Below are 24,946 nucleotides of genomic sequence, written 5' to 3'. Positions count from 1 at the left end.
CAAGACGATTTCTACGCGACTGCACTCATATCCTTGGCGCTGCTTTTACCTGATTAGAAAAAGCCATACAGAAAAAAAAAAAAAGAGGGGGGGGGGGGGAATGCAAATCGATTACTCTTCACATTGGCGTTGTTCACGAGACGACCAGCAACAGCCGAGCTTCCACGACGACTCTATCGACACGTTAGCACAGCTTACCTTTCCGCTTGTTGGTGGTTCTTGTATGTATATGTTGCTCATTTTAACACATGCAAGTCATCAGAATTTACACGCCAGTAAGAACAAAGACGACCAATTACCACGCTCCCCTACCAGCATAGAGTTTCTCACTATACTCTATGCCTACCAGTGTTGCCACGACACATAGAAAAAATTGTAGTTGATGTTTTCGCGAAACATCAGTAGAAATCAGTAGATTTTTAATTTCTATTTTCGCACTCAGTTTATGAGCCCACGAATTCAGCGCTTATATGTTTTAGTATTGTAGCTTCTAAGAAAGAGTAGAAAAATAGACCCCGAGATGCTTAGCGACACTTTTGAGAAACCCGGGGATCCAGAGAGCCATTTAATTTAATAAACAGTGAAGCCCTCCGATGGCCTATTCAAAGGCGTCAGATGGTAGTTAGTACCTGAAAGCTTTAGAGTATAGTTTCTTCCAGACAGGGGTAATTGGAGATCGCTGCGAGAGGCCTCCAGGCCCCGCACACTCTCAAGTTCAACAAATGCCCACAGAGGGCAAAAAAATCGACCGCGCGCACGTGACCGCGCGGCTCTGCCATAGAGGTTATAGTGAGAAACTCTATGGGCTCTGCTAAAGAAACAAGCATAGACCTCAGACTCTGCCCAGGCGGCGCTGCGGATGGATAGATGGATGGATGATTGTGGCTCAACCCTTTGAATCGGGCGGCGGCGGCGCGCGCCACCTAGCCTTTAATGGTTCTATATGCATGCATACCTATGTATTTACTCCTTTACTTTTGCGTTGATATTGTCCACCAATCAGATAGCCTCCGTTTAGTTATTTCTACCTGTTCAAAGTCTATTCTACTTTCACTGTCTTTAAAGGGACCCTGAAACGGTTCGGACAAATTTTGTAGACTCGTAGGGTTCAGCTTAAGTAGAACATTCGCACCACAATTTAAGTGAAGCGTTACGTATTAATGGAGCTACAAGCGATTAGAAGTTACCCTCCTCCCTAGCCATGCTTTTCCTCCTCAACTCGTTCGCCGAGCGAGCGGGGCTAAGCTCCGCCTTCAGTGGTTCAGCGTCATGATGCGACGTCACATCGTCCACTTCCGGTTGTTTTGGAGCCCGCCCCCGCCCGCGCGAGACCTCTCCGCTAGCCGCTTGGCCGTCGACCCCAAGCGAGAGCTATCGAAGCAGCGTGCGTTGCGAGCATTCTGTCGTAGCGCCGAACATGTCTGGTATTCCGTTAACCACACACTAGCGGTAACCACAGGCAAGCTGGTCATTTCGGCAAATGACTGGAGGCATAAACTCAAGTTGATGAAGGAACTTTAGCGTAGACGTACGTGAGCGGCCTGATCGGTCTGCACGGTCCATACACTTGTTGGCGCAGCGCTTAACCAGCCAAACACAGCGCTAATATTGCTCTAACCAAGTGTAAGACATTTTAAACATTTATAAAAACAACGTGTTTATGATTACACTCCTCCAAAAAATACACACCAGCAACAAAGAAAACACTTCCATGCTGCTACTGTGTATGGTTGAGCTCTGTGCCACCAGGTGGCTGCACCGTGCAGACCATTCACATTTGCCCTTCTGCTCATCTCATGGGTCATCCCGTTACGGCACAGTCAAGCGGCCAAACTCTGTCCCCTTGCGCTTGCGTTTGCCCTAATACCGGACTCGCGAAACGCTATTGCGTTAGTAATCTTCCGGTGTAAAGTGACGGCCACAAACGCGCAAATCCTGGCGCCGATCGGATAGCGGCAGTCCGATGCCCAGCAGCCAGTTCGCTCGTACGCTGCCTTGCAGAGGGACACGATGTCGCAGCTTGACACATTGCCACTCGCTACGTTTGCAGTCCACAAGGCAACAAAGTCGAATCATAGTGCTCGCGAAAAGACAGACCGATTCTGACCGCGGAGCTCTCGTCAAAATGGAGTATGTTGTAACACAAGCAGACGACACTTGCTGTGTGCCGGAAGTGCTCAAGTGTACTGAAAAATTATTCTTGTGCATTCTCTTTATGTTACTGTCTTTTCATAAAAACAAATTAGCTAACATTCCAACTATTATGAAGATCATTTGTTTACCATAAAGCTGGAAAAATTATCGATCACGCGCTCTTGTCAGCCAATCGGATAGCTCGCCCCACTGACGTCGCATGGGTGATTTCGGTCATATGGGTAGGGGCGGCTTAAAATTCCGCCGAGCAAAGTGCTGCGATCGGCAGCGATGTGCATCTTTAAAACCTTATAATAAATTACACGCTTTACGCGGGGCACTTAGATGTGTCAATTAATGATCAGAAGGACCTACTCTAACGACTCAGTACGTTTGTAGAAAATCGTCAAAAGCGTTTCAGGGTCCCTTTAAAACCCAAGGCTTTGAATAGTTCCCCGTTAGATTCAACTGCAGGGTGAAGTTGTTTACAAGCAAGTATCACGTGTTCCGCCGTTTCCTCCTCCTCTCTACACGCCTCGCACACCAAATCTATCTCCTGGTATCTGGCTCGGTACGTTTTAGTCCTCAGTACACCTGTCCTGGCTTCGAACAACAATGAGCTTCCCTTAGAGTTATCGTAAATATTTTCTTTGGCTATTTCTTGCTTAAACGTCCTGTATGTCTCCAATGCCGATTTGGTTTGCATCTCTGTACTCCACATACCCCTCTCTGCCTCCTTAACCTTTTTCTTGACAGATGATTTCTTACTTGTTCCCCCGCTACTGCCCAAGTATTTGCTTGTCAATTTTCTAGTTCGCTTCCTCCACCTCGTGTCAACATTCCTCGTGTATAAGTAACTGAAAACCTTCCTAGCCCACCGAATTTCCCCCATTTTTCTCAATCGCTCCTCAAATGTTATCTTGCTACTAGCCTCTCTGCCCTCGAAAGAAGACCATCCCAGATCCCCCTGCACTCCAAGATTTGGTGTCTTGCCATGTGCTCCCAGAGCGAGCCTTATACCCACACCACGTTGCCTAATTTCCAACTGTTGCCGGGTCTATGTCCTAATACATAGAACTGCATTGGCAAAAGTCAGGCCTGGTACCATTATCCCCTTCCATATCCCTCGTACTACCTCGTACCTATTGTAGTTCCACAGTGCCCTACTCTTCATAATCGCTGCATTTCTATTACCTTTAGTCGTTAGATATTTTTCGTACTCTGTCAGATACTGAATGCCATTATTTATCCACACCCCAAGGTACTTGTATTTATCGACTATCTCCAGCGTGGCCTCCTGTATCTTATGCTCGCCGCAACTGTTATCATTAAAAATCATGACTGCTGATTTTTACACCACTACGGTAACACTGAACTTAGCGTCACACATTACTTCCCCCCCTCTTCTTTGGCTTCTGGATTGGATTGGCGCGGCTCGCTACGTGCTTGCGCGCGCTTTTCCGAGCGCAAATTGATGCGCGCCTGGTTTCTGCACTAGGTGTTTGGGGAACTAGCGCTGGAGTTTTCACGGCGCCTGCAGCGCCGCCCTGGCGGTCAGAACGTGCACAATGCAGCCTCCCCCGCGGACGAAAATTGCGTTGCGTGCCCTTAAAGTCGAAGGAAAATAAAAGGGCGCCGACGATACTGTTGCGTATACAAGTGCCACAACTAAGTCGGGATGAGGGAGGATGTATCCTTCTGCGTCTTTCCATCTAAACCCTACGAACAAGAACGGAGGCGGCGTTGGATCCAAGCAGTCAGGCGAGCGGAGTAAGCTCCCGTCTTGTCGCCCTGTCAAGCGGTGTCGGGCTGGTTTATAAATCAAATTTTGCGTGTATCCTTGGTTTATTCGATAGTGAAGACGGTCAGCCATGGCAGACAGTACCAAACAGCAGAATCTGCTGTCGGTATTTCGTCGGAAAGAAAATGAGCAATAGCATGCACCATCCGGCATATGTACCATTTTTCCTTCGCAATGCCACCGCCAAGCCCCTTCCAACGCCACCGCACCAAGTGAACGATACGAAAGGTAAAAATTATCCATTCATTCCCAAGAATTATGTAGGAGGGAAGCTGCCTTGTAATACGAGTTGTATGCGCATAGTGCCGGCGCACGCGCGACTAAGCCACCTATGTGTTTATGAATATGCGCATGCGGATGAGGACTCGGCGCTTAGATGCATCCGGCAAATTAATGTAATTAGTGCTAAATGTAGCCAGAATTGTTACGGATCAAGCAGCCGAGCACTCAAACCTTTGCTTGCGCGAGTCAGCTGATGCGATAAAGCTTTCTTCTCCATTGACTGCTGTGGCGAAGTAACATCAGAATTTTTTATGTCTAGCCAGAGAAATATGGAATATCTTCAGGCCAACTAATACTTCCGAAACCATAGCGCAGCACGACCGGAGCCATAACTGCTAGATTTGCGAGGCAGGCAGCCATGCAAGCATGGCATCGATACACGACGCAACCGTTAAAGAAACACACGTGCTCGCCGTGACGCACTGTGAAAAATGTATAAAGCTTAAAAAGCTTCTTTCGTCATTTTTTCACTTGATGGCGCTAGCTTCTTTACAAAAACACCACTTGAAGCGGCGCGAAAACGGAAACATACGAACTATAATACGGCTGCGTATGCGTGTGTCGTCTGGTTGTGTGGCTGGAATATGCCGCGTTTCGTCGCCAGGGCGGCGTGCAACGCACTCTTTTCGACGCGCCGCCTATCCAGCGCTGGTTCCCCTTACACCATCACTTTTTCGAGCGCAGATTGGTGTGCGTCTGGTTTTTGCACTAGGCTTTTATACGATCGCTTGTCGCTGCTTTCCTTTTCTCTGGTTTGATTCGGCGCGGTTAGGTGCAGGCGCGCATATTTGGTGTGCGCCTGCCTTCTTGCGCTGGTCTTTGAACACATCGCTCGCTGCTCGCGCTTATATATAAGAAAACGCTGCGCCGCTGGCGTACCGTGTACGTAAGCGCGCAGCAATGCCGGGAAACATTCATACAAAAGCAAAGGGTGAGAACACTGCGCTTTGTTTTTCATTACTTTGTCATGTACCTTCACACTGGGTAGCGCCGAGCGATCGCTTCTAACAAACGCAGAAATGAGTCTTTGCAGCGCGTGTGGCCATTAATTGACTACCCAACACAGCCATGTGAGGTGCGACTCCAGGCGGAGAGGAGGTGGCGCTTCACTTTCTGCATGCCAATAACTTTCCATTTTTTTGCGTGTGAACGCCCGTGATCGGGTCCACAAATTTCATGCTGTCTGGTTTAGTTTCCCATTGCAGATTGAGGCTCACTCCGTTAGCATCCACTAAGTTCGGGATGCAGTTGTATGCGGCCCATTCATCACTGTGGATGGTGGTCCCCGGTTCAACGTTGGCTGCAATAATGGGGCCTACCGTCGCCGCGTCTCGTCTGTCGACCTTGAATAGTCGGAACTGCCCGGTGGTCACGCAGGTCATGCCGAATACCCATGGTCCAAGGTCTGCAATGCCGCCGTGATTTTGCCGGCTCGGCGGAACCTTGTCGCCCGTCATCAGGCGGCCTCGATTGTGTTTTCGCTTGCCGCGAAGGAGGCGTTCATCAATATGCACAATCCTTCGGGGCCACCGAGTGGGTGTCGCGCCAGCAGCTCGTCCCGCACGACCTCATGAGCTATCGCGGGCATTCACACGCAAAAACTAGCAAGTTAATAAACTGAAGCGCCACCTCCTCTCCGCCGGCTGCAGGGTAACTGCACCGCTGCTGGAGTCGCACCTCACATAGCTGTGGTGGGAGTCAATTAATGGCCAGACGCGCTGCAAAGACTCATTTCTGCGTTTGTTAGAAGCGATCGCTCGGTGCTACCCAGTGGTAAGGTACATGACAAAGTAATGGAAAACAAGGCGCAGTTTTCTGGCGCGCTTACATACACGGTACGCCCGCGGCGCAGCACTTCCTTATATATGTGTGAGCAGCGAGCGATGTATTCGAAGACCAGCGCAAAAAAACAAAGCAGGCGCACACCAAGTATGCGCGCCTGCACCAAGCCGCACCGAATCAAGCCAGAGAAAAGGAAAGCAGCGACAAGCGATCGTATAAAAGCGCAGTGCACAAACCAGACGCACACCAATCTGCGCTCGAAAAAGCGACTGTATAAAAGCCTAGTGCTGACACCAGGCGCACATCAATCTGCGCTCAGAAAAGCGCGCGTAAGCACGTAGCGAGCCGCGCCAATCCAGAAGCCAGAGAAAGGGGGGAAATAATGTGTGACACTAAGTTCAGTGTTACCCACCACTACTACTGCGCGACTTTTAGCCAACAAATACTGAACCCACTGCGGAGACACACGACCAGCGGTCGGCGTGGGCCGGAGATTCAACGCACGCCACGGCATCGCGGTTCGCAGAACTTCGCTGCCGAGGCGCTAGGCCACTTCGACATTTCAATTGTCAAGGAAGCACGGGTCACACAACGCAGATTCTGTACTGCCAGAGCTCACCGAGGCGAAAGCACAGATGGCGAAAGCCGCACTGTCGCATCAGCACTACTCGCGGCTTTCCCGCTAAGTGCCCACAACCAACACACAAGCAACGCAAGCACAATCACGTTGAACAACGCGCGGTCCGCGCGAGCCGGTGAACGATCACGCCGAGAACGAACACACCACGGCGTTGCTCGGCGCAACCATCATGCCTTCTCAAAAGTCCCTAAACGATCCTGTCCCTAGGCACCTAGGATCAGGTCACGTGAGGGATTTTTGTACGACGCACGCCTCCCTTGCGCCTCCGCGCGCTAGGAGAAAAGTGTGGAGGAAATGACGTAGTTGGTTCTCATTTGTTTCGCTGTTTTTTTATTTCTTTGTTGTAATGGTCCCGCCTTTCGGGCCACAATGGCGGCTTTGTTATTGTTCTGTGCGCTCACACGTGTTGCTCCGTTAGGTTTCTTACCGTGGCAAAGGCGCCGTGCGGGCAGGTTGGCGTTGGCCTCCGTGATTTGTTGCGCTGCGTTATCTGGACCGTGCTGTACCGGATGTTGCTGTGGCCAGGTAGTACAGGAGGAACTAAAGTTCGTGAAATGAACGCGCATGCAACGCTGTACGCAATGTACCGCGCCACGGCAATGGCTACGGACGAAGGAATATCCGCGGGAAAAGTTGCCCTCTTTCGCGGAATCATGCCAACGTGCTAACGATTGCTTAGTATTGCTGCGGAGCGCGCGGGTCCGGGCAGCACGGTTGCGCGCAGCGCGGCGTGGTTTCGCGAGGAATGTAAACAAGAGAGGAGAGCTGGCCCGATAGGCGGAGCAACGCCACGAGCAACGCCAACTTCCGGCTTCACTTTAGCTTCACAAAGAGTGACGTCAGGGCCTCTCCTTTCCTCCGTGGTATGCAGTCAACGGGCGTCGCGCACGTACATGTACAGTTCGCTTTGATAGCGTGTGCTGCTTAATGATATGTCGAGAACACGAAATTTTCACATCAGCAGTGTGAAGGTATCAATTTAATATTCTGTCATTTTTATTTTTAAATCGGAATTTCCGACTGGACTTGCTGGCAGTAGAAAACTGCCGTCCACGCCAGCCGCGCAGACCTTAAAATGCCTTAAAAGAACGCCTTGTTGGGCTAGCTGGTGACTGTTCACCTTGGTTAAAGGCACGAGTCCCGCCGTCTTTCGCTGTGTCTGTGTGTGAGTTTCGTGCCTTTAACCAAAGACCGTTTGGCTGCTAGCTGAAACCCGAATTTGTTTATCAAACCGCTTGCCGCCACGGGACAAAAGAATAATTGTCATCGCACACCCTACTTTAAAATCTTGTTTTCGAATCAGTCATCTGTTAGCCCATTTACGGGCTGAATACTGCAACGCTGAGTAGAAAGCAATGATCGTAACAGTCAAATAACCACTCTGCGGTTGAAACGAGGCCGTGTGTAAGTGATGTTCTACCAATGTTGAATGGTTGTTTCAGGGTCACGGAAATTAACTGCAGTGAATGTGGCAGCTTTTCATTTGTGTCTGTGTTACCTGTGCTGACATATGCGACGTTAAAAAATTCGCAAATTTCAACCAGTATATCACATCCACGGCCTTTCTTTGTGATTTCGTATCGGGTGTGATGGATCCGTGGTAGAGGGCATCGGAAATTTCGACCACCTGAGGTTTTATTAACATATGCACCGATACCGAACTAGTACACATCACCATGCGCTTAATCTCTATAGAAACTACGCCGCCGCGGCTGGGTGGCTCTCACGTCCTCAGGATCAGCAGTCGAGCGCGATAACAACAGAACCTTATACATCCGGGCCGCTTTTATTGCTTCATTGTAGTTCGAAACGTAATTTATATTTGTTCTGTGGGATATTACACACTTACACACTTATGTATGCGGACTATATTGTACTGTTAGCAGATAGCCAGGAAGATTTGCAAATTCTGGTTAATTACTGTGGGGGCGAAGGAGACAGTTTAGGTTTCAGTTTTAGTGCAGCTAAGTCCGGTGGGATGTTTTTCAACGATACAACTGATCAGGAGCTTACAATACAAGGCCACGAAATACCCCGAGTGGCCGAATACAAGTATCTAGGGGTATGGATAAACAAAGGGAAGATGTACACGGAAAAGCAGGAACAGTCTCTAATAGCAAAAGGGCGAAGAGATGCGCCGGGATAATGAAACATAAGGCATTGTGGGGTTACAACAGGTATGAGGTACTGAGAGGCATTTGGAAGGGAGTAATGGTGCCGGGGCTTACTTTCGGGAATGCGGTCCTGTGTTTAAGGGCAGAGGTTCAGTCGAGACTAGAAGTAAATGAGAGAGCTGTGGGTAGGTTAGCACTAGGTGCCCACGGGAAAACCACAAACGAAGCAGTACAGGGAGATATGGGCTGGGCATCATTCGAAGCACGGGAAGCTCAGAGTAAAATCCTATACGAAAAACGTCTGAGGAAATTGGATGATAACAGGTGGGCAGCTAAGGTGTTTAAATACCTATACAGAAAGAGCGTTGACTCACAATGGCGGAAAAGAACTAGGAAGCTAACCAGTAAGTATGCCAGGCACGAGGACGAACAAGGACAGAGCATTAAACGACAGGTTAAAAATGCGGAAGGTAAAAATTGGATAAATTCAATGCAAAAGAAGCATAGTGTAGAACTATATCGATACTGGAAACAGCAGATCAGGAAGGAAGCGTTTTATGATAACTCAAGAGGCAGTGCCCTACTCTTTGAAGCTAGATCAGGATGTCTTAGAACGCGGAGCTATAAAAAGAAATTTAACGAAGAAGAAGACACATGTACTGTGTGTGGTAAATATGTAGAAACGATGGAACACCTCATACTAGAATGTGATGGTATCAATCCCGATGTCGATGCGGCCACAGTCACCCTTCCTGAGGCCCTAGGGTTCAGAGATAATGATAGTCATGTAAATAAATGTGCGGTGGAAATTAGCAAAAGGCGATTGGAGGATTGGTGGCTCAAAAGCAGAGAGGCGACATAAGGTTAAAAGGGTAGGAAGACGTATTTAAAGAAAATCGAGAAATTCAATAACACACAACACAGATAAAAATAAAAGGCAAAATAAAAATCTGAGCATGGTGGCAACTGCCATCGCCCCGTTTCAAAGGGGACGCTCCTACCTTTCATCCATCCATCCAACTAGGGCTAGATTTGGATTTTGTGGCGGATGGACGTGCTTTTCGGGGCTCCGTGGCGACGACGAAATCATAAGTTTTTGTGCATGCTTTGAGCTTGCTTCTGTTTTTATTTGCTGGTTTTTTTGCATTTAAATAGTAATTGGGCGTGCGGACGCTCCTGTGTCGAGGCTTCAGCGACTTCGTTCGTAGCTAAGTACTCTTTTTTCTTCTTATTAGCTGATGTTTTTGAAGTGTTTTATTTTGCATGGAGCAGGAGCGCAAATTTTGAAATCGTGGTCAGCGTGGTAAACGTACCGGCTTTGTCTAGGTCTGGCGGTTTCCCTCGTTAGGCCTAGGTGCTAGGCGGCACCTATTTGATAGGCCTATTTAACTATCTCAGCTAGCTCTTCGAAGTGATTTGGCGGACGTGCTCGTTGAGCCTAAGGACGTAGGCCTAGCGATGAAACCAAAGAAAGGGAAGGCCGCGGGGGACGCGGAGCAAGTGCTGTGCGACGAGTGCCTGCGCTGGTGCTCCCTCGACGAGACCAGTTTCCAGAGCTTAGCAGACGCGGAGGAGTCTAGCTTTACGTGCAGGCTGTGCGAAGGGGTCAGGGAAGCAGTCCAAAAACTGGAAGGAAATTGGACAGCCAAGTTCGAGGAGCTGAAAGCAGACCTGAGGGAGGAGCGGGAGAGGCGGTTAGCTTTGCAGGCGAAAGTCGCCGAGTCGGTCAAGGTGGAAGCGGTGCAGGTCGCGCAATTAGTAAGAACCGTGGCTGAGCTTGGAGAAGAGAGGGAAAGGAGAGCAGAACTGCATAGGCGTCTCGATGCGCTTGAGACGAGCGCAGCGGAGAATGATGGATCGGGACACCAAGCCGGTGGCAAAAGCACAGAAAGTAGGGTAGACCCTACATGCGAAGTCGGGGACAGGGTGGCAGAGCAAGCGGTAGTCAGCTCGCCGCCGGTGAATCGGCGTAGTTATAGCGAAGCAGCGCCACACGCCCCGCGGGAGGCGACGCTGCAGCCACAGGGGCGCCAGCGAGCGCGAGGAGAGGAGGGGAACAAGCTAACCCCAAGGAATGAGCTCATAGTCAATGATAAGCACAACCTGGAAGTTAGGAGGGAGGGAAAGAATGCCCTAGTACTTATCGGTGGTGATTCAAATATGAGGAGGTGCAAAAGAGCTATAATGGAGCGTGCAAAGGGTGATAAGCGGGTAGCAGTCGGGACGTTCCCAGGCAGGACAATGGACGCAGTACTGAGAGAAACAAAAAGCGAGCTTTCTGAGAATGTTGCAGAGCGCAATTTGGTAGTGGTAGCGGCGGGGCTAAATGATGTGTTGAATGGTGAAGCTGCAAAAGTAGTGGAAAGATTAGCGGAGGGAGTTGACGATTTAAGGGCGATAGCACAGCAAGTCCAGATCGTGGTATGCACAGTGCCGGAGGTGCAAGGAAGGAACGGAGCAATTGCCAAGGACGTTGTGGCTGTAAATTGTGAAATAAGAAAGCTAAGCCAGGAGAAAGGATTTGAAGTGGCAGACATAAACAGAGAAGTGCATAGAGCAGGCTTTGGCGGAGGCTTTACACGAGATGGCATCCACTTTAATGGTAGGCTAGGAGCCGAGATCGGCTGGCGCCTGGCAGGTCGGGCAGTAGCTTTTTTAGGGGGTCCACTGCGCCTCAGGGCGTAGGGGTTGTTACGTTTCGCCTACGACGCGCGGTAAAGCCGGCGCGGATGCAACGGACGCCGGGGCTTCGTTCAAAGCGGCAGACATTTTGGCCCGTTCGGCGCCGCCGCTACGCCTCCCCGCCAAGCGCGTCCAGGCATGTTCCAATGCCACGTGTCTTCATGTGCGTGTGTGTGTGTATGTGCATGTTGGTGCCCACGCTTGTCGAAGCGCGGCAGCCGGAGAGAGGAGCTCCCCCAACTGTGAAGCGAGGGGGTCTGACCGGCGCCGACACGACGTATGCGCCACCTTCTCTTCCCATTGTGCCCGAGTGGCGCCGACACGACGTATGCGCCACCTTCTCTTCCCATTGTGCCCGAGTGGCGCCGACACGACGGCTGCGCCACCTTATCCCATTGTGCCCGAGCGGCACAGTCACGTGCTCGTCTATAGAGGGGTTCCTTCTTGCCCTCAACTGCGAGAGTATAAAAGCAGCTGCCCCCGGACGCCAAGAGGGCTCCGATTTCTTCTGTTGAGTAACGTGCACTCCCGTCTCTCTACTTCGGTCAACCTGACCGCCAACTCTTTGCGATGTTAGAATAAACAAGTTGTTTTGTTGTTACCAGTCGACTCATGCTTTGCCGGGACCTTCGGATGCGTCCAGTTGTGCCCCAGGCCGCCAGGCCAACGCTACCCTTGGGGCTTGCGACCCAGGTGCAACAACGGGCGTCAGCGCCGAGTTCCCAACAACTCGTGCCAGCGGTGCGATTACAACAGGGTAGGTAGAAACAGTGTAGAAAGTGCAACTACAGAGGCTGACGCCAATAAAATGGCCACTAGGAGGTCCAGGAAGAAAACTACAAAAAATAAATTTAACTCCAGGATAAGGTACATAAACATGCAAGGCGGTGGAAAGAGAGCGAGGTGGTTAGAAATACAACAGCAGTTAAAGGACGAAGAAGTAGGTGTATACGCGCTATGCGAAACACACCTCAGGGATCTAGAAGACCCACCGCTTATTGAAGGCTACGTCTGGGAAGGGAGCAATAGAACAACAACGGAGAGGAAGGGAGGAGGATTAGGTATGCTCATACACCAAGGAACAAATTGGCAAAGAATAAAGTTAACTTGCAAAGAACATGTCTGGGTATCAGGTACAATTGCCGGTAAAAAGGCATGGCTAGGAGTAGTTCATTTAGGGACAGGGGACAAATACAGGCAAGAGAACAAAGATCTAGTGAAGTGTCTCGATGACGATATAAAGCAGTTTGGAGAAGGTGCCGATATTTGTCTGCTGGGTGACATGAATGGCCACATCGAGGATCTGGATGGATACACAGATTGTAATGGGAAGTTGATGCTAGACTTCTGTGAACGACACAACCTAGTTATAGTAAATAGAGAAACTAAGTGTGAGGGACAAATCACGTGGAAGTCCCGTAACAGACAAACGACCATTGACTACTGCTTCATGTCGCAGGGATTGTATAGCAGGCTAGCAATAATGGAAATAGACGAAGAGGGGAAGTACAGCCTCGGAAGTGATCATAAGCGTATTAGTCTACAGTTGGGAGCCCTACTCAAAAGAGAAATGCAGGGAAGCCAAAAAGAGTACGCAAAATTAAATGACGTGCAAATAGCGCAAATAGCGGCTGGCATAGAGGAAGCAATAAAGAAACATCCCATGGAAAGGTGGGATTATAATCAGTTAGAACTACTCATTAGTACAAAAATAAAAGAGGTAAAAGGAGTAAACCGCTGGAGAGGAAAGGGGAAGCCACGAAGTTGGTGGAATAAGGAAATTAGAGAGGCCATCGAACAACGACGGTGGGCATCTCGGGAACACAGAGAAGCAAAGAGGGCGCAGTTATCTGAAGAGGAAATAGGCCAAAAATGGGAATATTATCGACAAAAGAAACAACAAGTGCAGGTCCTCGTCCAGGCTAAAATAAAGCAGTCCTCTGATCGCTGGCTGGCTGAAGTTCGCGATGCAACTAAAGGGGGGTCAAGAAAATTCTGGAACCATATAAGCTGGCTGGGTAAAGCTAATCACAGAAAAGAGGAACAGATTCACGATGCCGAAGGAAATTGTTTAGAGGGAGATGACGCTGTGAACTACATTGGTTCAGTTATAGCAGAGTCACTTAGGAAAGACGATAGGGTAATCGCCCCAAGTGAGGGAGCAACACAGAATAGCATAATAGAAAACAGCTTAGAATTGACCAATCTTAACTGGAAAAAGGCGGAAGCAAATGTTCCAAGATGCACGTCCGCGGGGATAGACGAAATTCCAATCAAGTTAATTAATGAACTTGGCCCAAGAAGCAAGGAAACGCTGATAAAAGCATTGGAGGCAGTCATAACAAATAAGCAAATTCCGCACAGCTGGAAGCAGAGTAAAATGAATTTGATTTATAAAGGGAAAGGTGATAAGAAGAACATAAAATCTTTCCGACCAATTACGATAACATCAGTTATATATAGGCTGGCGATGCAGGCGGTGAAATTAAAAATGCAGTCATGGGTAGAAAGTAATAGAATACTTGGAGAACTTCAGAACGGGTTCAGAAGTGGTAGGCGCTTAGATGATAGCTTGTTCGTGCTTACCCAGTGCATAGAAATAGCTAAGGCGGAAAATAGACCTCTGTATTTAGCCTTCCTGGACATAAGCGGTGCATACGACAATGTGAACAGGGAACTCCTGTGGAACATATTAAAAGCTGAAGGTGTCGGGAATGAGGTAATTGATTTTCTACAGGAACTATATCGAGAAAATAATGTTGAAATAACATGGGAAGGAATCAAGAGTACGATAGCTGTCGAGGTTCACAAAGAATTAAGGCAAGGTTGTCCTCTATCACCGCTGCTGTTCATGCTTTATATGATAAGCATGGAAAGAAGGTTACAACGAAGCAATCTAGGGTATAATCTGTCGTACAGATTAGGCGAAAAGGTTGTGGAGCAACGACTACCGGTTTAATGTATGCGGACGATATTGTACTGTTAGCAGATAGCCAGGAAGATTTGCAAACTCTGGTTAATTACTGTGGGGATGAAGGAGACAGTTTAGGCTTCAGTTTTAGTGCAGCTAAGTCCGGTGGGATGTTTTTCAACGATACAACTGATCAGGAGCTTACAATACAAGGCCACGAAATACCCCGAGTGACCGAATACAAGTATCTCGGGGTATGGATAAACAAAGGGCAGATGTACACGGAAAAGCATGAACAGTCTCTAATAGCAAAAGGGCGAAGAGATGCCGGGATAATGAAACATAAGGCATTGTGGGGTTACAACAGGTATGAGGTAGTGAGAGGCATTTGGAAGGGAGTAATGGTGCCGGGGCTTACTTTCGGGAATGCGGTCCTGTGTTTAAAAGCTTTAGCTCAAGTGCTCCTACCTAAATACATGTAAAAGGAGAATTAGTTTTTCTCGGCAACCACTGCACCAAATTTGACGAGGTTTGTTGCATTTAAAAGACAAACTTGAAATCTAGTGACTGTTGGTTTCGAATTTTTGAGTTAGATTGTCAATTTTTTATTAAAAATTGGCAAATATCGAAAATTTTCAAAAAACGAAACTATCAAGTTTACAACTCTGTAACTTAACCACTAAAAATGATAATACAATTCTGTGAGTTGCATCTAATAGTACATCTAAAGCGGACAAAATTGATATCTTACACATGAATATAAAAAAATTTAATCATAGAGAAATACAACTTTTGCAAAACCGTTGTAACCAACGTAACAAATTCACGTCAGATGTAAAATGACATATTGAATTTGTCCGCTTTGAATGATCTAATGGATGCCGTTTACAGAACCGCGATATCGGTTCTTGATGCAGAGCTATGAATTTATAAACTTCGTGCTTCTATTTTTTTCAAACGGTCAAATATTTGAAAATCGTTTTAAGAAAATTCAAGCCCTAAATCGAAATTGCGCTTCCAACAGTCACTAGAATTTAACTTTCTCTTTCAAATGCGACAAATTTCATCAAAATCGGTCCAGGGGTTGTCTCATAAAAACGTTTTTGCGTTTTACATGTATTTGAATAGGCCGCGTCGGAGTTGGGCCCGAGCTAAAGGTTCCTCTTGGGCAAAGGTTCAGTCGAGACTAGAAGTAAATCAGAGAGCTGTGGGAAGTTTAGCACTAGGTGCCCACGGGAAAACCACAAACGAAGCAGTACAGGGAGATATGGGCTGGGCATCATTCGAAGCACGGGAAGCTCAGAGTAAAATCCTATACGAAAAACGTCTGAGGAAATTGGATGATAACAGGTGGGCAGCTAAGGTTTTTAAATACCTATACAGAAAGAGCGTTGACTCACAGTGGCGGAAAAGAACTAGGAAACTAACCAGTAAGTATGCCAGACACGAGGACGAAAAAGGACAGAGCATTAAACGACAGGTTAAAAATGCGGAAGGTAAAAATTGGATAAATCCAATGCAAAAGAAGCATAGTGTAGAACTATATCGATACTGGAAACAGCAGATCAGGAAGGAAGCGTTTTATGATAACTCAAGAGGCAGTGCCCTACTCTTTGAAGCTAGATCAGGATGTCTTAGAACGCGGAGCTATAAAAAGAAATTTAACGAAGAAGACACATGTACTGTGTGTGGTAAATATGTAGAAACGATGGAACACCTCATACTAGAATGTGATGGTATCAATCCCGATGTCGATGCAGCCACAGTCACCCTTCCTGAGGCCCTAGGGTTCAGAGATAATGATAGTCATGTAAATAAATGTGCGGTGGAAATTAGCAAAAGGCGATTGGAGGATTGGTGGCTCAAAAGCAGAGAGGTGACATAAGGTTAAAAGGGTAGGAAGACGTATTTAAAGAAAATCGAGAAATTCAATAACACACAACACAGATAAAAATAAAAGGCAAAATAAAAATCTGAGCATGGTGGCAACTGCCATCGCCCCGTTTCAAAGGGGACGCTCCTACCTTCCATCCATCCATCCAACTAGGGCTAGATTTGGATTTTGTGGCGGATGGACGTGCTTTTCGGGGCTCCGTGGCGACGACGAAATCATAAGTTTTTGTGCATGCTTTGAGCTTGCTTCTGTTTTTATTTGCTGGTTTTTTTGCATTTAAATAGTAATTGGGTGTGCGGACGCTCCTGTGTCGAGGCTTCAGCGACTTCGTTCGTAGCTAAATACTCTTTTTTCTTCTTATTAGCTGATGTTTTTGAAGTGTTTTATTTTGCATGGAGCAGGAGCGCAAATTTTGAAATCGTGGTAAGCGTGGTAAACGTACCGGCTTTGTCTAGGTCTGGCGGTTTCCCTCGCTGGGCCTAGGTGCTAGGCGGCACCTATTTGATAGGCCTATTTAACTATCTCAGCTAGCTCTTCGAAGTGATTTGGCGGACGTGCTCGTTGAGCCTAAGGACGTAGGCCTAGCGATGAAACCAAAGAAAGGGAAGGCCGCGGGGGACGCGGAGCAAGTGCTGTGCGACGAGTGCCTGCGCTGGTGCTCCCTCGACGAGACCAGTTTCCAGAGCTTAGCAGACGCGGAGGAGTCTAGCTTTACGTGCAGGCTGTGCGAAGGGGTCAGGGAAGCAGTCCAAAAACTGGAAGGAAATTGGACAGCCACGTTCGAGGAGCTGAAAGCAGACCTGAGGGAGGAGCGGGAGAGGCGGTTAGCTTAGCAGGCGAAAGTCGCCGAGTTGGTCAAGGTGGAAGCGGTGCAGGCCGCGCAATTAGTAAGAACCGTGGCCGAGCTTGGAGAAAAGAGGGAAAGGAGAGAAGAACTACATAGGCGTCTCGATGCGCTTGAGACGAGCGCAGCGGAGAATGATGGATCGGGACACCAAGCCGGTGGCAAAAGCACAGAAAGTAGGGTAGACCCTACATGCGAAGTCGGGGGCAGGGTGGCAGAGCAAGCGGTAGTCAGCTCGCCGCCGGTGAATCGGCGTAGTTATAGCGAAGCAGCGCAACACGCCCCGCGGGAGGCGACGCTGCAGCCACAGGGGCGCCAGCGAGCGCGAGGAGAGGAGAGGAACAAGCTAACCCCAAGGAATGAGCTCATAGTCAATGATAAGCACAACCTGGAAGTTAGGAGGGAGGGAAAGAATGCCCTAGTACTTATCGGTGGTAATTCAAATATGAGGAGGTGCAAAAGAGCTATAATGGAGCGTGCAAAGGGTGATAAGCGGGTAGCAGTCGGGACGTTCCCAGGCAGGACAATGGACGCAGTACTGAGAGAAACAAAAAGCGAGCTTTCTGAGAATGTTGCAGAGCGCAATTTGGTAGTGGTAGCGGCGGGGCTAAATGATGTGTTGAATGGTGAAGCTGCAAAAGTAGTGGAAAGATTAGCGGAGGGAGTTGACGATTTAAGGGCGATAGCACAGCAAGTCCAGATCGTGGTATGCACAGTGCCGGAGGTGCAAGGAAGGAACGGAGCAATTGCCAAGGACGTTGTGGCTGTAAATTGTGAAATAAGAAAGCTAAGCCAGGAGAAAGGATTTGAAGTGGCAGACATAAACAGAGAAGTGCATAGAGCAGGCTTTGGCGGAGGCTTTACACGAGATGGCATCCACTTTAATGGTAGTCTAGGAGCCGAGATCGGCTGGCGCCTGGCAGGTCGGGCAGTAGCTTTTTTAGGGGGTCCACTGCGCCTCAGGGCGTAGGGGTAGGTAGAAACAGTGTAGAAAGTGCAACTACAGAGGCTGACGCCAATAAAATGGCCACTAGGAGGTCCAGGAAGAAAACTACAAAAAATAAATTTAACTCCAGGATAAGGTACATAAACATGCAAGGCGGTGGAAAGAGAGCGAGGTGGTTAGAAATACAACAGCAGTTAAAGGACGAAGAAGTAGGTGTATACGCGCTATGCGAAACACACCTCAGGGATCTAGAAGACCCACCGCTTATTGAAGGCTACGTCTGGGAAGGGAGCAATAGAACAACAACGGAGAGGAAGGGAGGAGGATTAGGTATGCTCATACATCAAGGAACAAATTGGCAAAGAATAAAGTTAACTTGCAAAGAACATGTCTGGGTATCAGGTACAATTGCCGGTAAAAAGGCATGGCTAGGAGTAGTTCATTTAGGGACAGGGGACAAATACAGGCAAGAGAACAAAGATCTAGTGAAGTGTCTCGATGACGATATAAAGCATTTTGGAGAAGGTGCCGATATTTGTCTGCTGGGTGACATGAATGGCCACATCGAGGATCTGGATGGATACACAGATTGTAATGGGAAGTTGATGCTAGACTTCTGTGAACGACACAACCTAGTTATAGTAAATAGAGAAACTAAGTGTGAGGGAAAAATCACGTGGAAGTCCCGTAACAGACAAACGACCATTGACTACTGCTTCATGTCGCAGGGATTGTATAGCAGGCTAGCAATAATGGAAATAGACGAAGAGGGGAAGTACAGCCTCGGAAGTGATCATAAGCGTATTAGTCTACAGTTGGGAGCCCTACTCAAAAGAGAAATGCAGGGAAGCCAAAAAGAGTACGCAAAATTAAATGACGCGCAAATAGCGCAAATAGCGGCTGGCATAGAGGAAGCAATAAAGAAACATCCCATGGAAAGGTGGGATTATAATCAGTTAGAACTACTCATTAGTACAAAAATAAAAGAGGTAAAAGGAGTAAACTGCTGGAGAGGAAAGGGGAAGCCACGAAGTTGGTGGAATAAGGAAATTAGAGAGGCCATCGAACAACGACGGTGGGCATCTCGGGAACACAGAGAAGCAAAGAGGGCGCAGTTATCTGAAGAGGAAATAGGCCAAAATTGGGAATATTATCGACAAAAGAAACAACAAGTGCAGGTCCTCGTCCAGGCTAAAATAAAGCAGTCCTCTGATCGCTGGCTGGCTGAAGTTCGCGATGCAACTAAAGGGGGGTCAAGAAAATTCTGGAACCATATAAGCTGGCTGGGTAAAGCTAATCACAGAAAAGAGGAACAGATTCACGATGCCGAAGGAAATTGTTTAGAGGGAGATGACGCTGTGAACTACATTGGTTCAGTTATAGCAGAGTCACTTAGGAAAGACGATAGGGTAATCGCCCCAAGTGAGGGAGCAACACAGAATAGCATAATAGAAAACAGCTTAGAATTGACCAATCTTAACTGGAAAAAGGCGGAAGCAAATGTTCCAAGATGCACGTCCGCGGGGATAGACGAAATTCCAATCAAGTTAATTAATGAACTTGGCCCAAGAAGCAAGGAAACGCTGATAAAAGCATTGGAGGCAGTCATAACAAATAAGCAAATTCCGCACAGCTGGAAGCAGAGTAAAATGAATTTGATTTATAAAGGGAAAGGTGATAAGAAGAACATAAAATCTTTCCGACCAATTACGATAACATCAGTTATATATAGGCTGGCGATGCAGGCGGTGAAATTAAAAATGCAGTCATGGGTAGAAAGTAATAGAATACTTGGAGAACTTCAGAACGGGTTCAGAAGTGGTAGGCGCTTAGATGATAGCTTGTTCGTGCTTACCCAGTGCATAGAAATAGCTAAGGCGGAAAATAGACCTCTGTATTTAGCCTTCCTGGACATAAGCGGTGCATACGACAATGTGAACAGGGAACTCCTGTGGAACATATTAAAAGCTGAAGGTGTCGGGAATGAGGTAATTGATTTTCTACAGGAACTATATCGAGAAAATAATGTTGAAATAACATGGGAAGGAATCAAGAGTACGATAGCTGTCGAGGTTCACAAAGAATTAAGGCAAGGTTGTCCTCTATCACCGCTGCTGTTCATGCTTTATATGATAAGCATGGAAAGAAGGTTACAACGAAGCAATCTAGGGTATAATCTGTCGTACAGATTAGGCGAAAAGGTTGTGGAGCAACGACTACCGGTTTAATGTATGCGGACGATATTGTACTGTTAGCAGATAGCCAGGAAGATTTGCAAACTCTGGTTAATTACTGTGGGGATGAAGGAGACAGTTTAGGCTTCAGTTTTAGTGCAGCTAAGTCCGGTGGGATGTTTTTCAACGATACAACTGATCAGGAGCTTACAATACAAGGCCACGAAATACCCCGAGTGACCGAATACAAGTATCTCGGGGTATGGATAAACAAAGGGCAGATGTACACGGAAAAGCATGAACAGTCTCTAATAGCAAAAGGGCGAAGAGATGCCGGGATAATGAAACATAAGGCATTGTGGGGTTACAACAGGTATGAGGTAGTGAGAGGCATTTGGAAGGGAGTAATGGTGCCGGGGCTTACTTTCGGGAATGCGGTCCTGTGTTTAAAAGCTTTAGCTCAAGTGCTCCTACCTAAATACATGTAAAAGGAGAATTAGTTTTTCTCGGCAACCACTGCACCAAATTTGACGAGGTTTGTTGCATTTAAAAGACAAACTTGAAATCTAGTGACTGTTGGTTTCGAATTTTTGAGTTAGATTGTCAATTTTTTATTAAAAATTGGCAAATATCGAAAATTTTCAAAAAACGAAACTATCAAGTTTACAACTCTGTAACTTAACCACTAAAAATGATAATACAATTCTGTGAGTTGCATCTAATAGTACATCTAAAGCGGACAAAATTGATATCTTACACATGAATATAAAAAAATTTAATCATAGAGAAATACAACTTTTGCAAAACCGTTGTAACCAACGTAACAAATTCACGTCAGATGTAAAATGACATATTGAATTTGTCCGCTTTGAATGATCTAATGGATGCCGTTTACAGAACCGCGATATCGGTTCTTGATGCAGAGCTATGAATTTATAAACTTCGTGCTTCTATTTTTTTCAAACGGTCAAATATTTGAAAATCGTTTTAAGAAAATTCAAGCCCTAAATCGAAATTGCGCTTCCAACAGTCACTAGAATTTAACTTTCTCTTTCAAATGCGACAAATTTCATCAAAATCGGTCCAGGGGTTGTCTCATAAAAACGTTTTTGCGTTTTACATGTATTTGAATAGGCCGCGTCGGAGTTGGGCCCGAGCTAAAGGTTCCTCTTGGGCAGAGGTTCAGTCGAGACTAGAAGTAAATCAGAGAGCTGTGGGAAGTTTAGCACTAGGTGCCCACGGGAAAACCACAAACGAAGCAGTACAGGGAGATATGGGCTGGGCATCATTCGAAGCACGGGAAGCTCAGAGTAAAATCCTATACGAAAAACGTCTGAGGAAATTGGATGATAACAGGTGGGCAGCTAAGGTTTTTAAATACCTATACAGAAAGAGCGTTGACTCACAGTGGCGGAAAAGAACTAGGAAGTTAACCAGTAAGTATGCCAGACACGAGGACGAAAAAGGACAGAGCATTAAACGACAGGTTAAAAATGCGGAAGGTAATTATTGGATAAATTCAATGCAAAAGAAGCATAGTGTAGAACTATATCGATACTAGAAACAGCAGATCAGGAAGGAAGCGTTGTATGATAACTCAAGAGGCAGTGCCCTACTCTTTGAAGCTAGATCAGGATGTCTTAGAACGCGGAGCTATAAAAAGAAATTTAACGAAGAAGAAGACACATGTACTGTGTGTGGTAAATATGTAGAAACGATGGAACACCTCATACTAGAATGTGATGGTATCAATCCCGATGTCGATGCGGCCACAGTCACCCTTCCTGAGGCCCTAGGGTTCAGAGATAATGATAGTCATGTAAATAAATGTGCGGTGGAAATTAGCAAAAGGCGATTGGAGGATTGGTGGCTCAAAAGCAGAGAGGTGACATAAGGTTAAAAGGGTAGGAAGACGTATTTAAAGAAAATCGAGAAATTCAATAACACACAACACAGATAAAAATAAAAGGCAAAATAAAAATCTGAGCATGGTGGCAACTGCCATCGCCCCGTTTCAAAGGGGACGCTCCTACCTTCCATCCATATGGAAGATATCTATAAAGTTATCTATAAAGGTAACCGGGTGATTATACAATGGGAAAAGCAGGTTTCGGAGCCTGTGATGATTCGGCGGGGGCTTGCAGAAATGCAGAGATTATGAAGAGTAGGGCACTGTGGAACTACAATAGGTACGAGGTAGTACGAGGGATATGGAAGGGGATAATGGTACCAGGCCTGACTTTTGCCAATGCAGTTCTATGTATTAGAACATAGACCCGGCAACAGTTGGAAATTAGGCAACGTGGTGTGGGTATAAGGCTCGCTCTGGGAGCACATGGCAAGACACCAAATCTTGGAGTGCAGGGGGATCTGGGATGCATCTTCTTTCGAGGGCAGAGAGGCTAGTAGCAAGATAGCATTTGAGGAGCGATTGAGAAAAATGGGGGAAATTCGGTGGGCTAGGAAGGTTTTCAGTTACTTATACACGAGGAATGTTGACACGAGGTGGAGGAAGCGAACTAGAAAATTGACAAGCAAATACTTGGGCAGTAGCGGGGGAACAAGTAAGGAATCATCTGTCAAGAAAAAGGTTAAGGAGGCAGAGAGGGGTGTGTGGAGTACAGAGATGCAAACCAAATCGGCATTGGAGACATACAGGACGTTTAAGCAAGAAATAGCCAAAGAAAATATTTACGATAACTCTAAGGGAAGCTCATTGTTGTTCGAAGCCAGGACAGGTGTACTGAGGACTAAAACGTACCGAGCCAGATACCAGGAGATAGATTTGGTGTGCGAGGCGTGTAGAGAGGAGGAGGAAACGGCGGAACACCTGATATAGGGTGGCTAGAAGGAAACTAGAAACTCTATGCTAGAAAGCTAGAAACTCTATGGAGTTTCTCACTATAACACCTAGAGGGTAATCTGGCGCCACCGTCTATGGTATTTGGTGCAGCGTAGTATCTTTATTTAGCGCCGATAGCCAAACCTATGCGGAACGCACCGAGTTATCCCTCAGACTACGCGTACGCATGTAAGGCGCTTCCGACAGAGGGCGACACGCACCGAGTTATCCCTCAGACTACGCGTACGCATGTAAGGCGCTTCCGACAGAGGGCGACTCGGTAAGTGTCCTCGCCCCCGATACCAACATCATAGTACAGTAGCTAGTGTAATCATTTGTATAGGTGTTCTGTGGTGTAATCATAGTGACGGCCCCGTCGCTTCAGTGTTGCTGTTAAAGTGACGGGCCCCGTCACTGTAGTGCGGATGTTAAAGTACCGGGCCCCGTCACTGTAGTGTAGATGTTAAAGTACCGGGCCCCGTCACTGTAGTGCAGATGTTAAAGTACCGGGCCCCGTCACTGTAGTGCAGATGTTAAAGTACCGGGCCCCGTCACTGTAGTCACTGCCATTTTCTTAAGGGGGCACCGTGCCGTCATGGGAATGACGGTATATGTGTCTGCGAGGCTCGTGTTGGCTGGTGTTGTAAGAGGCTTCGTCTAAAACGTGGATATGGCTACGCAAATAACGCGTTCTCAAAGTAAAATCTTCATAAAATGTTTCCATTCACGCATATTACATCTTTACTCACCCACGATGCATGACCAAGCGAAGAAAAGCAAGAACAGACGACCAACTGTTTCAAAGCGAGCGCTAACCTTGTCGTCGTTCCTCGAACTTTAGCGGCCCGCTGATACTTCTTACGTAACATGTAGTCGTACACACAATAACAAGTTCTCATAGTTAAATAAAACATGTTTTCGCGTAATAATAAAGCTAAAACAGCTTTTTACGTGCTGTTTTTGTAGAAAATGAATCATTATGACAGACGGAACAGTACTTGCCAAGCGCGTCTTCAAGGTGTCCTGTCTCTACGAGAACGATGCCAATCCGAAGTCACAATATACCGGCATTCCCATGCATACCACAGCGCAGCAGCACCAGATTTCCCCCTAGGGAATGTAGTGAGAAACTCTATGATGCGTGCGTCTAATTGTCGTACAAAAATCCCTCACGTGACCTGATCCTAGGTGCCTAGGGACAGGATCGTTTAGGGACTTTTGAGAAGGCATGATGGTTGCGCCGAGCGACGCCGTGGCGTGTTCGTTCTCGGCGTGATCGTTCACCGGCTCGCGCGGACCGCGCGTTGTTCAACGTTGCTTATGTGATTGTGCTTGCGTTGCTTGTGTGTTGGTTGTACGTACTTAGCGGGAGAAGCCGCGAGTAGTGGTGATGCGACAGTGCGGCTTTCGCCATCTGTGCTTTCGCCTCGGTGAGCTCTGGCAGTACAGAATCTGCGTTGTGTGACCCGTGCTTCCTTGACAATTGAAATGTCGAAGTGGCCTAGCGCCTCGGCAGCGAAGTTCTGCGAACCGCGATGCCGTGGCGTGCGTGGAATCTCCGGCCCACGCCGACCGCTGGTCGTGTGTCTCCGCAGTGGGATCAGTACTTGTTAGCTAAAAGTCGCGCAGTAGTAGTGGTGTGGCATGTCGGCTTTAAGTCTCGGTGAACTCTGGTGGTGCGAGATCCGTATTTCTGAAGAATTCATTGGTGCTGACGATTGAAATATTCAAGTGGCGTAGCGCCACGGCAATGCAATTTGCGAACCGGCGCTGTGCAGCAGCGTCGTCGTGTTCGCCCCTTTTCGGCAGCGTCATCACATCGCACATGCACTTTTACTTGACGGGACTCGTAGGCGGAGGTATTGCACGTGTTTTTCGCCACGACTTACGTAAGTAATATA

At 47.4% G+C, this 24,946-nt stretch overlaps 1 protein-coding gene across 2 annotated transcripts in view; it reads right to left on the bottom strand.

The window, feature by feature from the left end:
• LOC142580185 (spliceosome-associated protein CWC27 homolog) overlaps nt 1-355 on the bottom strand; it is a 373,861-nt gene extending 373,506 nt beyond the window's left edge. Inside the window, exon 1 of one of the 2 annotated variants that reach the window (XM_075691069.1) lies at nt 199-355. In XM_075691069.1, coding sequence (XP_075547184.1) covers nt 199-240 — 42 coding nt within the window. In that variant the 5' untranslated portion in view covers nt 241-355. The remainder of the gene's footprint in view (nt 1-198) is intronic. The other variant, XM_075691068.1, reaches the window with a different exon arrangement.
• Nucleotides 356-24,946: the final 24,591 nt, after the last annotated feature.

Source organism: Dermacentor variabilis, chromosome 4 (genome assembly GCF_050947875.1).
Source record: "Dermacentor variabilis isolate Ectoservices chromosome 4, ASM5094787v1, whole genome shotgun sequence".
NCBI classification, from domain to species: domain Eukaryota; kingdom Metazoa; phylum Arthropoda; class Arachnida; order Ixodida; family Ixodidae; genus Dermacentor; species Dermacentor variabilis.
Note: the sequence above shows the minus strand (reverse complement) of the source record. Positions and strands in the feature narration are given on the sequence as shown.